The 18,809-nt window shown below is 36.2% G+C and overlaps 1 protein-coding gene across 2 annotated transcripts in view; it reads left to right on the forward strand.

Annotated features, from left to right (window-relative positions):
- KIAA1958 (KIAA1958 ortholog) overlaps positions 1-18,809 on the forward strand; it is an 80,529-nt gene that overhangs the window by 28,243 nt on the left and 33,477 nt on the right. Inside the window, exon 2 of one of the 2 annotated variants that reach the window (XM_065879619.1) lies at positions 9,163-9,246. The exons of the other annotated variant lie outside the window; for it this stretch is intronic. Within the exon in view, the coding sequence (XP_065735691.1) occupies positions 9,163-9,246 (84 nt within the window). The remainder of the gene's footprint in view (positions 1-9,162; positions 9,247-18,809) is intronic. 2 annotated transcript variants of the gene reach the window in all.

Below are 18,809 nucleotides of genomic sequence, written 5' to 3' on the forward strand. Positions count from 1 at the left end.
CATGCTGCAGAGTGGCTGGGCCTGTGAGCCATGGCCGCTGAGCCTGCGCGTCCGGAGCCTGTGCTCCACAATGGGAGAGGCCACAACAATGAGAGGCCCGCATACCGCAAAAAAAAAAAAAAATATATATATATATATAGGATCTATGGATTTAAAATTCTTTTAATAGTACATATTCAGACAGTCTTCATACCCAGTCTTCATTTGGTAGCTCTGCTGTGTGGGAACAAATGCTGGGTACTCAGGATTCCCAAATGATAAATACATGAAAAAATAATGTAATTAATGGGGCATAGAGACTAAATAAGTATAGAAAAGTTGTCTGCTTTAAAACTTCATACGTTTTCTAATACCTTTTTTTTTTGTTGTTGTTGTTGTTGTTGTTGGGGAGGAGAGGAGGAGAGGTGGTGGTTGACTTGGATATTCTCTTGCTCCCTCTGGCTCTGACCTTCTGCTTCCATCAAGAAGGTTCAGATTATGGATCATTTCATTGTCTGGGAGTGTTTTCCACCCGATCATCCAGATGTGAACTCAGCCCTACTTATATAAAGCAGAGTTTATTGAAGATTTTCTTAGCATGGTAGGAGGTAGGTTTATATCATAACAGAGCAATGCAAATCTGACCATGTAGTTTTCTGAACAACTAGTTTTCTTAGGATAAAATACAAAGTCATTAATAATGACTTACAGACAAGGCCCGGCAAGATCCGGCCTGTGAGTTTTCAGACCTCTCGTTGTACCACTCTCCTTTCGATCACTTCACTCTGGGCACACTGACATTCTTTCAGGTCCTCAAACTCAGTTTCCATTGTAGGAACTTCTCATGTGGTGTTCCCTCTACTCTTCCTCCTATACTTTGTATGACTGGCTTCTCATTTTCAGGTCTTTAAGTGGGTCACATTCTTTCTCACAGTACCCTGTTATTTTTCTTCATAGCATTTGCCATTTTGTCATGGTAAATTCCACAAAAGCACTCATCCTTTAAACCCAGTTTTTACTTAATTCCTAATATGTTTTAGTTACTCATTAAGTGTGTATGAAATGAGGTGGCCCAGCAGGACTTGATGGATTAGCTGTAGAAGCAGGTAGAGCAGATGTCAAGGATGGTGCTCAGGTTTCAGCTTGGGCACTTATGTAGGTGATGGAGGCACTGACTGGGTGAAAGAGCAAGTTTGTGGAGACAGAGCTAAGTTACGTTTTAGGTCTGGACACATATAGTGATTAGACTGTTAGGTGTGTTAGGTTCACAAGAGCCATAGGAAACATGATTCTAATGCCTACTCATTCACCATCTTTAAAACTTTGCTTCCAATTGTTAAATACCTGATCTGCTTAGGAAAAAAAATTGTACTTGCATATTTTGGGCTGCTACCTTGTCTTCTCCGTTTAGTTTTCTAGACCTTTGGGATTTTACCCACATTCAGCTTCTAAAATTTGTTATTAATCACAACTTCCTTGATATAATAAAACCATTTTGCTCATCTCAGTGCATTTTCTTTATTGATGACAGTGACTCATTCAGTTTGCTGAACCATATACATATTTCTCTTAAGAAAATTGAACTTTATCATTTTTGTTTGTGTTGAAAACAATTTTTGTTGCTATTTAGAATCCAAGTTCTATTTCTTACCACATACATTCAAACAAAATTTAATGAAGTTTGACTGCTGAGTTTTTAATGAATGCCCAAATCTTCAGGAATGTAACCCTTCTTCATAGAGTAGATTTCATGGATCAAAAAGCATTCAGTGAACATTTATGGGATCTCTGTTAAGTGCATGGCACCAAGTTAGGGACTGGAAGTTGCAGCAATCTCATTCAAATGCAAACAGCTGGATCATAATTCTGACTTCTCTTTGAAATCACTTCAAGACAAGAAAGAGAAACAGAAACAAACATTTTCTCAAATAAACTAAAAGTCTTCTGCTAGAACCACAGTACATAAAGAAAGGTTGCCGATCATAGCGATGAAACAGGGATTTGGATATGATACCAAGAGAACTGTGACTGTAGCTCTCAGATGAAGGTATGAGACCTCAGTTTTCTACTGCTGAGTGGCAAAATTAACAATCACTTTTGAAGAACTGGAATGGGGAGTTTGGGTTGGTGATCAGAGCTTCCCTGGACCCTATTTGACAGCAGAGAGTAGCAGACGAAGCAAGACTGAGTAGAGGACCACATACACATTTGCCATCTTTATGGGAAGTCATCTGCCACTGCAAGGCAGTGGAGAAATGCTTGAATTTATGACCTGAAAGGACACACTGTGTACCAGAAAAAAGATGGGTGCACAGTGACCAACACTGAAATATAGCCTAGTAAAGTTGTAGCCATTCACAGATAAAGAAATAATCATTTAGCTACCCAGCTCCCACCCCCAAAGTGCAATCAAGAGACCCCGAAGGGAGAAAGATTATGCTGACCATTGACTTCTCTACAACCACAATCACCACTGTTATTTATTGATAACAGCTAGGTGGCTACCTAGGAAAAAATATAAGTTGGTACCTACCTTAAACCAAACTTAATTCAGATGATCAAATATTTTAAATATTAAAGGGACTTCCCTGGTGGTCCAGTGGTTAAGACTCCAAGCTTCCACTACAGGGAGCACAGGTTCGATCCCTGGTGGGGGAACTAAGATCCCACATGCCGCGTGGCATGGCCAAAATAAATGAATAAAATAAAAATGAAATTAAGAGTGCTTTGAAGAAAACAAAAGAGAATTGTATTATGGTTTCACAGTGGGGAAAATATGTCTAACACAAAATGTAGGAAATATTTTTAAAAACAGATAAATTCAATCCCGTAAATGTAACAAAATACAAAAGGCAAGCTAAAAAAAAATAGGCATATACACATCTTTATATGCATTACACAGGGCTAAGTATAATAATAAGAAAAAGAAGGCTAAATATATCTAGAGCTCCTATAAATAAATATTTTTTTAAGTGGACAAAGGACAGAAAGAATCCACAGATAGAAAATGAGAAAATATAGGGGGCTAATAAGTATTTGAAAAATGTTAAATGTCATTTATCATAAAAGAAATGAAAATTTAAAAACCACAATGTATATTTTACAAATTAAATAAGCAAAGATTAAGAAGTTTGATAATACCTTATATCTCGGAAGATATGATTAAACCAGCACTCTCATACCTTATCACAGAAGTTAAATTGGCGCAGCAGATGTACAGGGCAACAGCAATATAGTGGTTCTACTTTTGGAAACTCATTCTGTATATATACTTGCTCATGTGTAGGAAATGTCATGTATACAAGGATACCCAGTGCAGCATTGTTTGTAATAGGAACAGGATGGAAATAATGCAGATAATCCATCAGCAGGGAATCAGATAAATTTAGTGTATCCATATAAAATACTTTATTTACAGCTATTAGAAAGATTGAGGCAACTGTGTGTGTAATGATATAGAGCTATTGCTAATACATTGTTAATGGTAAAAAGCAAAGTGCAGAATAGGATGCATAGTATATTCCTCCACCCTTTTTGAAAGAAAAATAAGTGTGTGTGCATAGAAAATCCCAAAATTATACCCAATAAATTGGTAACATTGGTTCCCATGTAGAGGGAAATATGGTGACAAGGAGATGGGATGAGAGGGTGACTTACTTTTACTTTCTACCCACTTGGAGCTTTTAGATACTGTACCATATGCTGTATTGCTTATTCAAATTTTATTAAAATCAAAAAGATCAAGGTCCATATAAAAAATTACTCTTAATTTCTATCTTAGAACATATAGATGGATGTTCTAGTAGATGGCAGATCAAAATGTAAAGACTGAAACAGTAAAGCTTTTGGAAGAAATAGATATCTCATGATCTTGGAATAAGCAGAATTTCTTAAACAGGATGCAAAAAAGCATGAATCGTAAAGGGAAAAAATTGATAATTGGACTATATTAGGATTAAGAACTCTTGTTCTTTAAAAGACACTATTAAGAAAGGGAAAGGGCAAGCCACAGACTCAGAGAAGATATTTGTAATACATTTATCTGACAAAGACTCATACTCAGGATATGTTAAAACCTCCTGCAAACAGTAAAGGCCAGGGACTTCCCTGGTGGCCCAGTGGGTAAGGCTCTGTGCTCCCAGTGCAGGGGGCCTGGGTTCGATCTCTGTTCAGGGAACTAGATCCCACATGCCACAACTAAGAGCCCACATGCCACAACTAAGACCTGGCACAGCCAAAATAAATAATAAAATAAAATAAAAATTTAAAAAACCGTTAAAGGCGGACAGTCCAGTAGAAAATAACTTTAACAGGCACTTTACAAAAGCAAATATCTGAGTGTACAATAAACCTATGAAGAGCTGTTCAGCTTCATCAGTCATCAGAGAAATGAAAATTTTAAAGTTCAGTGCAGTTAGCATTACACATCCAACAGAATAGCTAGAATAAAAAAGACTAACATTACTTAGTGTTGCTGAAGATATGGAGCAATCTGAGCTCTCACACTCACGGAGAAAGCAAGTTGGTACAACCACTTTGGAAACTTGGTTATTAGTATTTATTAAAGCATAACATGTGATTTCCTATGACCTAGCAGTTCTCATTCTAAGTATACACCCAAAAAAATGCATCCATGTGACTCACCAAAAGACACCTACTAGAGTGTTCATAACAATTTTATTGGAAATAGCCCTAAACTGAAAACTACCCAAATGTTCAATAGAGTGGAAGAATAAATTGTGATAAATTCACACAATGGAATGTTACACAGTAAAGAAGATAAATTATCTACAACTACATAACAGTATGGATGAAACTTCCAAACATAATGTTGAGCAAAAGAAGCCAGACACAAAAGAGTTTATCCTCTAAGATTTCATTCATATAAGTTATAATAATAGGCCAGACAAACGTATGCTATTTCAAGTCAGGATAGCTGTTATTCTTGGTGGGAGCGAGCAACTGGAAGAAGGGGACGCGAGGAAGGTTTCGGAGGTGCTAGTGATACTCTTTTTCTTATGTTGTGTTGTGTTTTTAGCTAGCTGCGCCAGGTCTTAGTTGTGGCACGTGAGACCTTCGTTGCGGCGTGCAGGATCGTTTAGTTGCGGCATGCAGGCTCTTAGTTGCGTCATGCGGGACCTAGTTCCCTGACCAGGGATCAAACCCGGGCCCCCTGCATTGGGAGTGCTGAGTCTTAACCGCTGGACCACCAGGGAAGTCCCTGATACTCTTTTTCTTGATCTAGGCATGGGACTCAATTTGTGAAAAATAATTGCACGCACTTAATGACTGGCCTACTTTATTGTATGCATGTTATACCTAACAAAAAGTTTTTAAAAGGAAGTGGATCAGAAAAATTTCTAAAACTAGAGATAAATGCAAGATAATTATTAACAGTTCTATATTTTATTATCAGTCTTCCCCGGTTTTATTTGATTTTTGTCATTAGCCAAAAAGCGTAGTACTATTACTTGACTTTAAAGCCATTTACTTCCCCCTATTCATGCAAAATGAATGAGGGTTTCTCTACCCTTCCAACCTCCTCTTGTGGTGAATTCCAGGCTGTTAGGAAAGGATATAATAATGTGACACTCTACTTTTATTTTCCTACAGATGGAATGGCTCTACAGTTATATACCCAGTTCTGATGTTGGGCAGTAGAGGGGTTCCACACCACCAAGAAATTCTCCTATACCAGCTGGGTGTCCTGTAATCCAGTTCACTTCTGACACTATCTACCTAGAGGTAGCATCAGATTCCACAGGTTAAGGGCTCAGTCCTATAAGACTGACCCATCATAAATAGAAGATTACAAAGGCCCCCATCCTTGGCAGGGATTAATTTGCTAGTGCAGCACACAGAACTCAGAGAAACATTTTACTTACTAGATTACCAATTTATTATAAAAGAACATAACTCAGGAATAGCCACATGGAAGATGCTCAGGGCAAGGTGTACCACTCTCCACATGTTCACCAGCTGGGAAGCTCTCTGAACCCTGTCCTTTTGGGGTTTCGTGGAACCTTCATTACATAAACTCAGTTGATTAAATCATTGGTGTTTGAACCCAATCTCCAGCCTCTCTCCCCTCCCCAAAGGTGGAGAAGTGGGGTAGGACTGAAAGTTCCACCCCAGAAATCTCCTGCTTGCCTCCACTGACAACCAGCCCCTACCCGTAGGTGCTTTCCAAAAGTTACCTCATGAACATTAACAAAAGACACATTGATCGCCCTCATCACAGAAAATTCTAAGGCTTTTGTGAGCTCTGTGCCAAGAACGTGGATGAAGACCAAATATATATATATTTTGTTATAAATCACCGTATCACAGATTCTTAACTAAGATTGAGACCAAATAGAAAGTAGAAAAAGGCTTGGAAATGCTGGGCTGAGGATGTTGAAGTAGTGCTGTGGTGTTGGTCAACTGTGAGTGTGTTAGCAGGGTGCTAATAATGTGGATCTGTTTCAGTCAGTTTATTTTTGTAAAAAGGTAGAAAATATTGAATATTTTATGAAATGATGAGGATTGACTGTAACTAGAATCAGTATTTCATATGATTTGATAATAGTTGTTAGGCATCTTGTGAACAAAAGCATGCTAAATATGAAAAAATTAAATAAAATTTTAAGCTTCTACTTTATCTGGAACATTTTGGCAGTCCTGCAGAATATTCCAGTTCCAATTAAAAGAATCAACTTCACTAACCTAAAACCCTTTCAGAAATCCTGAATTCAGTACACCTTAATTGAGCCCAAATACCCTGTTTGCAGTGGCAAATTTCACCTATATCAGAATGTGTATAAGACAGAGAAGGACAAGAATGTGGACAATATTTGGATTTAATCATCGATTTATAACTTATAAATTTTGTTTGGCTCCTCAAATTCTTTAATGCCCCAGAGTATGTAACACAGTAGGTTTGGGATGGAAAACTCAGTCTTCATCTCAGAAAACTAAATTTTAGAAAGGATTCCATGTGAAAGTTGAAGAACTGGAAATTTTTTTCCCTAAAGTTGTCTTTGAATGTTTATTTCTTAGAAAGTCTTTGTTTAAAGTTTGAAGACTGTTGTGATAGATATTTGAACAAGTAGCCACAATAAACAGATGTGCTGACCTTTGGCTTCGCATGTAAACAGTCACGGAAGCTGGCATGATAAAAGGTTACATGTGGCTTCACCTTTCTAATGGAAAGATACGCATCTTTATTGTTCAACTGGAAGAAGATAGCATAGCCAAAAGTTAAGTCTAATGAAGGATAAAATATACTGTTGTGTATTTGAATTTTGGAAATATGATCTCAAAAAATATGCCTATAAAAATATCTAATTAGCTAGTTTAGTGATTTTTAATTCATTTCATTTGTAAAGTTATGAGAACTTTGGCAATTATACCTTACAACTGTCATTTTAAAATAATATGGACATTCATAAATGTGTATAGTAATACAAAAAGTAGTGTTTGTGAATAAAATTCAGTTTATTTGAAATTTTATTTTTCTTATTGTATGTGGTTATTTCAAAGACTTCCCATTGAGCAGCCTTAAATATTAATCTAAAATTTTCCTAAATAAGATAATTGGGATAAACAAAATAATTTTATATTATACTTTAGAATCAGAAATTACATTTTTATGTTGTTTTTAATTAACCTTAGTGTTGGCCTCTCAACATCAATAGGATAGCCTGTTTTTTCTATTGTGTAATTTCATATTTAGAATTTCTCTTTTGAGTTCCACCCAGACCATGTCTGACATCATTGTGGTCATTTTTGACAAAATGATTTTATTGTTAATGTTAACATCCCAAATTTAAATTACATGTTACTGAGAGAAAATCATTTAAATGATATCACTGAATTTAATCATTGTAAAGAAAAAAATCTAGTAAAACAGAGTAGGGCTTCCTTCATAAGCCATAAGCACTAGATCTTTTTTCTCCAAGTGTGTTCTCTTGAACCTCATCCTGAGCATAGAGGAATCTGATTTTGATTGAACATCCTGAGTGATTCTGAAGCTCACTAAAATGTGAGAACCACTACACCAGAGCAACACTACTTAATCATGGGTGATTCATAATGGAAAGAGGCACCTCCGGTCTTTGGTGGCAAAATATAAATAATAAATTAATAAAGTAAAACTATCCAAGAGACATACCCCTTCCTTACATCTTGATTATAATAGCCTTACTCAGATTTCATTGTCCTGCCTTTATAGCTGTGAAGTTTTATCCTCATTACTTTCCCAAAACACCCAATTTTTTTGTGTTGAAATATAGTTGATGTACAATATTATATTAGTTTCAAGTGTATTACATAATTATTTGACATTTGCATACATTATGAAATGATCACCACAATAAATCTAGTAACCATCTGTCCCTGTACAAAGTTATTACAGTATTAATGACCATATTCCTTAAGCTGTACATCCCTGTGACTTATTTATATAATTGGAAGTTTGTACCTCTTAATCCCCTTCACCTATTTTGCCCCACCTTCCCAGCTCTTTCCTGTCTGGCAGCCACCCATTTGTTCTCTGTATCTATGAGTCTGTTTTCATTTTGCAAAACACAAAATATTTTTATCACTTATTATAAACTGCCCTGCAATTACATATAGAATATTTATAAACCACGTTTACCTGAATTGCTGTAGAATGTGTCTCGTTAACTGCTGTAAATGATCTATTTAGTAATTTTTAAATATAGATCTCTAGAGATAATGCTAAATAACAGATTCGAATATTTTTGTTTAATTCAATAAAATGGAACCAGTACAACCTCTGGTTTCACAAATGAAGTGATTTAAAACACATGTGTTGCTCTGATGGGGCCCTCGCACACTGCATTAGGGTAAATAGCACACTTCTGTCTTTTTTCCTAAAACGAAGGCTGCCTCTAATCCCACTCTTTCCACAAATCTTCGTGCACTAAACTAAGTGCCAATGACATGAGAAGTTCATTTTGATTGTAGTGGGCCGTCTCTTGTCTAGTACATCATTTGTGAAACTGAAGTTGGCTATTATAATGCAACAGGTATGTAAATAACATTTATTAGTGATCTCTGTAAAATTGATTCCTTCTTTCTCTTTTTCATTATAAAAGGAAACTTTATTTCAGAGTAGAAAGTGCATTGTCTGAACTCATCAACACCCTCTTTATCCCTCCCCTCCCCAATTTGTTGCAGACCAGGATGAAAGAGCAGCTGAGCTCAGCAGGGAGCAGAATGAGAAAACCATCCGGAGCACGCAGACCGCGCTCCGCAATTTCCGGGAGTTCCTCATCTCCAAGTATCCTTCTGAAACAAGAGAGATTTATGTCATCCCTTGCAAGGAGTTGGATGCCTACCTGGCCTCTTTCTTTGTGGATGCCAGGCAGAAGGATGGATCCGAGTATGAACCCAACAGCTTGGCCAATTACCAGTGTGGACTTGAACGGTACCTAAAAGAACACAGGTATGGCTACAGTATCACCAGGGATAAGGAATTCAAGCGCTCCCAAGAGGCCCTGAAACAGAAGCAAATTGAACTCCGCTGCAAAGGAAAAGGAAATAAGCCACACAAGTCCATGAAGCTCACCTTTGCTGATGAGCTCATTCTGCGGAAAAGGGGACTGCTAAGCCGCTATAACCCTGAGGGTCTGCTCAACCTCGTCTGGCTCAACAACACAAAAGCTTTTGGGCACTGTACGGGCTTCCACGGGTCTACCTTAAAGTGGGGTGATATTCGGCTCCGGGTAACAGAAACGGGGCTGGAGTACTTGGAGTGGATGGGTCAAGACACTGGTGACCTAAATGCCAAAACCAAGAGAGGGGGGACAGACTCCCGTGTGTATGCCACCCAGCATGCTCCACAGACCTGCCCTGTACAAGACTATAAGGAGTATGCCCAACGGCGTCCTCCTGCTATGCGCTATGAGGATGCCCCTTTCTACCTGTCCATTAAGCCGGTCGTGAACTTGGCAGCTCTGCATTGGTACAACTGCCAGGCCCTCGGCAAGAACAAGCTGGCCAAGATGGTGAAGACCATGTGCGAGAAGGGGAACATCCCTGGCAGGAAAACCAACTTCAGTGTGTATCAGAGCTGCAGCACCTTGTCCGAGGCCCAGAGCAACCAGCTGGTGCTTATCTGTAACAATCTGAGCCAGCAGGCCGCCCAGTCAGTGGCCGGGCACTCCAACAGCGGCAATTTCATCGTCTCTGCCTCCTATGACTCTTCCTCAGACACTGCTTGACCAGGTGGCTTGAGCAAGACCCCAGTCTGGTTATTGAGTCCAGAGAAACTGTGATTAAACACTGCTTCTCGTTCCCTTTCCTCGGCCCTCAGTGTTAACTTTATAAGAATATAAATATATAATATATTTTTCTTTTTACAAATAAGCCAATGGAGATAGTTTAGTATTACTAACGTAGTATTCATAGGCTTAAAACAAATGTACTCGTGGTGATTAAATACAATTACTGTTATAGACTTTACAAAACCATAGTGGTTCTCAGGCAACACAAAGTAGAGAAGGAATTCCATTTTTTAAAAAAATTATCAAAAAGGAAACTGAAAGTCAGCCTAGACACTTGTGTCCTCAACTCCTGCTTTTCCTTCCCACCCCACCTCTCATTTTTAGTCTACTTAATAAATGGCATTAGGTTTTTAATTTTTAAAATTCTACATTAATCAGGAGGAAACAACATTAACTTTACTGCTTACACAAAACTGTCAGATCCAGAATAAGAAAATGTTGGTATAAGCTAGAAAAATTATTTACATACTCTTTTTTTTAAGCATAATTAGATTTTAGTCTCTGTGCCTCATTTTTTGCAGTTTATGAAAATCTAGATGTTTAGCTAACTTCTTTTGGGGGCAGAGGAGGGTAGAAGGAGGGAATAAAGGTGCCATTCTTTTTGGAAGCTATATAATTTTAAAATAATACGCGAAGTCCAATATTATGGCAAAAAAGACTGTTACTAGCTCATTTTTACTGTTGTACTTGAACCTGGAGAGAATTTTTTTTTGTTTTCTAAGAAATCAATGTAAATGAAGTTTGATTATCAGATTTACAAGAAATTTAAAACTACCAAAGCTTTGAAAATGTTCCCAAGCATTAGATTGTATATCAAACATAAAGAGAAAGTAGAGAATGGAAAAGTCTTACTAAAAATCTAGAAGCACTAGTCAAGACAACAAAAACCTCATACTCTTCAAAGCTCAAATCCCCTGAATTATCTATTTATAAGCATTGAACTTCAGTCTGTTTTCCCTAGGGGATTACTTGACTCTGTAGTTGAGATCAAAGGAATATTGACACTCATTTTAGGTAACAACATTTTGTTACCAAATTTAGCTGAATTCAAACAATTCTTGAAAATGTGCAGTTTCTTCTACAGTAAATACAAATGCATTTATGTGTGATAATCCTGCAGTTATAATAATTATAATTTTGGTTAAACAACTCTGTGTGGTGGTTTTTCCAAGGTCTTTATTTTCAAGCCTATGGTGAATTATTAGTTGAGATACTTCAATAATAAAATAATTTAGATGAGCTAGGTTCCTATCTTGTATAATCCTTAACACATTAAAAAATCCAAATCTTAATCACTTTGTTGGATCTGGGCATTCTTTTGGGAAGTATTTGGTCTTCAGAGCATCCTGATAATTCACATTAGCTAAGAAGCTAGGTGGTATTTTATGTTTTAATTTATTGTACGACCAGGACAAATTTCATTTTGATTTGCTTTGCTAAATCATCATGTTAGCTGAGCTTTCGCATGGCTAGGCAGCTCTTCCCAACACTAAGTCATAAACACATAAAGACCCCATTACTCTAATAAGCTGTGACCTTTCCTTTGGCTCAGGAGTGGGAAGTCTGCCGTGGCCTTTGTGTTATGCAATCTACTTCATTTCATGACTTTCCTTCCATAAAGAGGCATCCAGAAACAAGAAGAAAGAGCAGGCTACTTTGCTTTTATCTTTTTGTATTAATAATGATGGTAGCCACCATTTTTGAGCCAGTCTGTGTACCAGCACCGTGTGTGCTAAGTGACTTACATGCACCACTTATATAAGTAATACTAATTTATGAAAATTAGAAAATCCAGATCAGCATAAAGAAAACAAAATATGTACTCATAAATCTGCCAGCCAAAAATAACCACTGTTAATATTTTAGTAAATATTTCTTCAGATATTTCAATACATACATATTTATTTCTGTATACATGGTCTTTAATCCTTTCAACAACTTTGAAAAGAAGGTTAATTATCTCCATTTTATGTTGAGATCAAGATGTAGCAGGTTATAGCTAAGGAGATGGTACTGTCATCTGACTCCAGAGTTTTTTCTGTTTACCTTTCTGAGTTCCAACCTGTAATTAGTTTCCCGTGATTTGAGCTGGAGATGAGGACATGGTGTCTTCCCATCTCTCAAGTCTGTCTGATTAAAAGGAAGGCTGAGTGATCTTTCATGAAGGCACACAGTGTCCCCTCGTCCCCCCTCTTCTGGTCATTTTGAACCACAGAGCCTCATTCTTCCAATTATCTTAACAAAACCTTCCTCTTCTCCTTACCCTGTAATGGGCTCAGAAGTGCACATGACAGCCTACTGTGAAAGAACTCTGTTTTTAAAATAAGTTTTTTTTTTTTTTTTTAACATAGGTTACCTCTCATTTTAAAAAAATTTCTGTAAAACATTTAAAATGTGATTGTGCATTTTGTTTCTGCATAAAAACTCTTGATTTGTTTTTGACAGCAAAGTAAGTTTGTCATGGGGAAGAAGGTTAGTCAGTATGCACTGAGAAAGCAGAACTAGGAAATTTTGAATTCCTGTTTGTGTATATTGAGGTACTAAACTAAAAATCTCTCTCATTTAATCCTATAGCAGTTTCATTTAGAAGAACGCAGATTGAGAATGTGAATTATTTTTTATTTATTTATATTTTGCTTTGATAACTCAAACCAAATAGGAACGTTGTGACATTTAAATTTAGAAAACTTTTACGAAGAATGGCTTGGTAGAATTTTAGCTGAATTATTGTAACTCTTGGGGATAATTAAATTATGAAAAATTAGCGACAACTACCTCTAAATTTTGTGTTTTTGTACAAACGATACTGAGGATATACTACTGCCAGATACCATATTTATTATTTGCTATTTTAACTTTTTAAAAAATTACATCCATACTGCGGCAGTGGTTGATGCCAAAATCGTGTATGTGCTTTAGCAAAAATTCAACAGTCCGGCAGGTGTTCACTATAACTGAACATGCTGCCTTTCCAGGCAATCCTGTGGTTCATACAAAAACAATAAAACTGTATTTGCAGTTTACGCTTTAAGGTCAGTGTAATGTCATGTAAGAAATTCCACAGTGCCCCTCACATGACTCTGGAAGTTTTGCACTGTCTACAACAAAAATGCCAAACCCATCTGTCAGCATTTGGATGACATAAGCTGCATAATTATTTTTCTTCTATATTCATGGGAGTGCCTGGCTATTGAAAATCATAGATGGTAGCAGTTTAAAAAAAAAAACCATAATACTTGAAAAGGTTAGAGAGAGTCAGGATGTTTATCCAACAGAGCTTATTCTTAAGAGTCCATCTGTTATCATAGTTAGTAGGGGTGGTCTGAATATGATTTATAATATATCAGGTACTTAAAATATTTTTATTATAGTTAGTTTTCCCTGTGTTAAATTTTCCCCATGTTAAATCACTTCCTGATCTACAAAAGAATAGTCTGAAAGTTTTCTAGTATAGATCAGGTCTCTGGTTTTTCAACTAGGTCATGGTTAGCTGATACTTTCACCGAATTAATTTGTCTAAGTCATATGGCTTGGGTTCTAGATGCCATGAAATCAGATGACTTCACTGAGATGAAAATTTATAGTTCTATCAACAAATATTTGAACACCTAGTGTCTGGACACTAAGAGGGTTACAAAGATCTATAAAATAGTTCCTGCTTTCAAAACATTTATAAAAGATACTGTAATAGAAGTTTGCTTTCATTTTTGAGAGCCCAGCAAAAAACTATCTGCCAATACTATTTTGCATAGTTTCTCAAATTTTTACTCACACAGTTTGTCCATTATTTAGCCATTGAATATGTTGGTTTGCTGTAGAATATGTAATACTGCTTTGAGTATTTTGTGGAGGATCTTTTAGAGCCTGTTTTAAAGTCAGTAATAAGGTAAAGCCATTTCTACACCATCCATTGTGTTCACATAGATGCACAATGCATAAGAATGTGCAGACTGTCATCAATGAGTGTCACTTATTAAGTACTTACAATGTACCATGGTACTGAGTGCTTTTGTAAGTTGTTTCACTTAATTCTTACAATAGTCCTGTGAGGGTAAGTATCATTATTTCTTTTATAAATGAGGAAATCCAGAGAAGTCAGATAGGTTGCCTACATTACTTAATACATAAGGGTATCAGGATCTGAAACTATATCCAGCTACCATTAAGCACTAACCTTTTCTGCTGTAGCTGCCTGTTCACAAAGTGATTTACTGTGCTTCTTTAGATTCTCTGAAGTGATCAATTATAAGTGGAATCCCTGGTATAATAAAATCATCAATATTCTTTCAACTCTGAATTGACTGAGAGCAGTGCCATCACCTGGCATGTTTGTCAGCATAAAATTATATAGGCCCCCTAACTGTGGTTATTTTGAGATGGAACATTCAGCAAAGTTTGTTTCCCCTTCGCCATGAGTAGAGAGCAAAAGTTTGTGTCATTCTTTAAAGAACTCTTAATTTTGTCATGGAGGTGAATGTGTATATGGACAAATATGTAAAAAAAAAATATATATATATATATATATATATATGGTGGGTTTTTTTTGGCTGTGCTGCATGGCATGTGGGATCTTAGTTACCCAACCAGAGATCGAACCTGCACTCGCTGCGTTGGAAGCATGAAATCTTAAGCACTGGACCAGCAGGGAAGTCCCTAATTATATTTTTTTAACAAATGACTGTCCTTTGTTTTTACCCCATATAAACCAAAAATCCTATTTCAAAAGAGTTCCTTATAATTCAGACAGAGAAGGGCGAGGTTCTAGGCAGAGGAAATACCTCTCTTAAGCCCAGAAGCTGATATAGTCATCCACCGGATATGAATATTGATTGCCAATCTGCCAGGGAGTTTGGTCTTCTCTACAAATTGGTGCCAGCAAATTATTTAATAGAGGATTTTGTTATTATTTTGTTTTTTAATCAGTCAAGATTGTTTTTAACAGAAAGCTTTTGGGGGAAAATACTATCTTTATGATTCTCAGTATTAGAGATCAACTAAAGCCATTCAGATTTTTTCTAGTTTGACTATCTCTACAGTTCTAGATATTAAAAGACAAACAGTTCTGATTTCAATCAGCCTTCTCCTGTTTGGTTTTCTTTATCTACAGGAAAAGAGCACTTTGATCTTTATTCCTCTAGCCAAAACAAAGCTGTAATACTTAACATCTATAAATAAATAGTCTCTACCATGTAATAAAGGAAATAAATTTCTAAGCCTAGGGGAAAAAATCAAGGGGAGTGTATGATAATTTATTACATTAAGGTATTTTTTAAAAGGTTCCTTCATGAAAAACTAGTTATAAATCTAAGGAATTAACAAGTTCTGTATCAATCAGTTTAAAAGATTTTTCTCAAACAGAACTCCTTTATACAAGATATATCTCCACAAATCTACCATATGATATGATGTAGATAGTTACTTATTAAGAAATACATCATTGGCAAGGGCATCCTCAATTGTTTTTTTGTTGTTTTTCCCTTAATGCATGGTATTCGAATAATTGCTTCTCCTCCCCATTGGATCCGGCCAAGATGATATGAATACTTACTTTTTCATAAGGCAAAGTGATGAAGATAGGATGATTTTAAGAGATCCTTGCCATAGAACATAACTGGGGTAAAGAAATGTACTGCATATATCATCCTTTGGTGGTTGGTGTATTTCTACTGGTATAAAAACAAAAGAGAGGATGATATTGATAAACTGCCAACAACTCTGATTTTACTTTTTTAAGCAGAGAAAAGAAAGATAAACAAAATTTCTCATACTCCATCCTGTTTATAAATTGACTAATTGGGCCTGCCAAAGCTGAAGAAAAGACCTAATTTGGTACTGAAGATTGCATTATTTTTTTAAAAGAAAGCATTTTAATACATTTAAATTGAGTTTTTATGTAAACCATGCCTTTGTTGAATTAGACTCAGTTTTAATTAGGTCAGAGTACTAATTTGATCAGAATATTAATTAGGGTTTCCCTGGTGGCGCAGTGGTTGAGAGTCTGCCTGCCAATTTAGGGGACACGGGTTCGTGCCCCGGTCCGGGAAGATCCCACATGCCACGGAGCGGCTAGACCTGTGAGCCATGGCCGCTGAGCCTGCGCGTCCGGGGCCTGTGCTCCGCAACGGGAGAGGCCACAACAGTGAGAGGCCAGCGTACCGCAAAAAAAAAAAAAAATTAATTAGGTCAGAGTATTAGAGTAACCATCATCTTTGTTGAGTGAATTATAATCATAGAGGCTGGACCTGGAAAAGACCTAAGAGATCATCTAGCCCAGTGATTTTTTTCAGTGCTGTGAAGAATAGGAGTCACCATGTCTTCTTGGGGGGAGGAAGCAAGGAGGGCAGAGATGGATGGAGACCGCAAAGGGAACACATCCTGAAACACAGATCCCCCGGGAATTTTCATGTTCCCTATGCCCCTACCTTCCTACTTTGAGACTCACTAGACTGAATGACCTACTACCTCTATTACACATCCTTCATGTGTGCCAGGCTGGAAAATAAGATTCAGAACATCTAATCTAATCCATCCCTCTTCTTTTATAGAAGAGAGAATCAGTCCCAGAGAGATTAGATGAATGCCCAGGTGCACACACTTTGTTAGAATCAGAGCCAGAACTAGGCCAGGCACCTTGACTTCCAGTCCATAGGTAGGGTTTAGGGAGGAAAAACAACCCTACCTTCCCACTGAGTAAGAAGGAGTATCCTTGTTTTGAAATTTTTAATAGTGTTTTAAGCTCTCAAACAAGTTTCTATTAAGGACTAGATTCAAGCTGCCAGTTTCCAAATAGGCTATTTTGCACATGAACTTTTTTTCATTGTGTAATGTTACACCTTAACTTTTAGCAACTTCTTTTGAGATTTGATGGGATAATCTCTAACTGTAATCACCTTTTATTTTAAGGAACAGCTCTCAGCGTACTCCATTTATATTGTTTTCATTTCTGGAGGGGAAACAAATTACAGTTTTCAAGTATATGAATTCCAGTTATAGATTATGAAGTGAAAAGTAACTTTTTATTTAAAGTGGTATTCTTTTGAATACCCAGCTACATAGCATCTATATTATTGGTTTTGAATACAGTCTACTATACCCTTTTTTAGTCTATGGAAAGTATAAAAAATCATCTTGAAGGTTTGGAACATTTTCAATACCATTTTTTAGTCTATGGAAAGTATAAAAAATCATCTTGAAGGTTTAGAACATTTTCAATCAAAAGGATTAAATTTCTGTCAGTGTAATTAGGATGTTTCTGAAGTGAATTTACTTAGAGATAGGAAGGGGAAAGAAAATGAGAACTAATGAAAGAAACCTACAGCAGGAAGACATAAATACAAACTATTTGTAAATTCTTATATACCCCAGCTTACTCTTCTAAAAAGCAATTCAAACAAGTATTTTTTAAATCTCACAAATTTTTATTTTATAAATTATGTTTACCAGATCATAGTTGAAGAAAAAAGATGAAATTCTAGGATGTTAAAAAGGTACAGTGGAATTATTTGTCTTTTGAATTCAGTGTTGAATTTCACTAGACTTCTAATGTTCTTTGTATTACACTGGAATTAGAAATTTTTACCATCATACACTCATTTCAAAGAGCTTTGAAAATGCTTTGGCATAGTTTATTTATTTGTGGTAAGTAGAATTAGGAAAAATCAGCAATATAGAATCCTAACAGTAATTGTGCATACTGTATTTAAGTGATTTTTATGCCTGTTTACTTTCTGTGATTCTTAAATTTTATAAATCAAATACCTTAACATACTTCCACTAGAAATTCATTTATAATTGATTATTTATACTGGATAAAGTAGCAGGTTCATCTTAGTATTAATCCACTCAGATTAAGTGAACTTTTATATCTACAATTCATTATATTACAACTTTTTAAATAGCATTTATAACAAAAGAACTTTTGTTTTATAAAGTATTTGTTACAAAAAAAAACACCATCTTGCCAAAAACCATTACAATTTCTATGCATTGTGTATATTCAGTGATGTCACTGTTGAGATTTTGCATGTTTTAGGTGCTCTTTCATATGTGTGTTTGTGGTATTTATGTGGAATTGTTAACCATTGCTGCTATCACTTATTGTAGTTAAACTGAAAAACTGTGCTAAGAGGCTGTGCCGGTCAACATTTGTGTGACTTGTGAAAGTACGTACTTAGCTGTTTAATATTTTGAACCAGAACTTAGTGGCCTCTACAGAAGGAAATGTTATAGTTGTCAAGTGATGCCAACTTCAAAATCTTGCTTCATATGTATGATTCCAGGTCAGCTTTCCTTCTGCACTTTCCCCAACTCTTTGAAAGGGAAACATTTGCAAAAAGAGAAAGCAAGAATTCTGAACTTTCCTAGTATTCCCCACCTTAAATCTTTTTTTTTTCCCTGATACTTGAGAAATTCAATAGAATGACAATGTAGCAGCATAATTTCCCTTGATCTAGATATTTTAGGTTGAACGATGTAATAACAGAAGACTATGAGGCGCATACATTATCTTTGTTGGTTATCATGGCGTATTGTTTAAAT

The sequence above is a fragment of the Phocoena phocoena genome, chromosome 6 (genome assembly GCF_963924675.1).
Source record: "Phocoena phocoena chromosome 6, mPhoPho1.1, whole genome shotgun sequence".
Taxonomy (NCBI): Eukaryota; Metazoa; Chordata; class Mammalia; order Artiodactyla; family Phocoenidae; genus Phocoena; species Phocoena phocoena.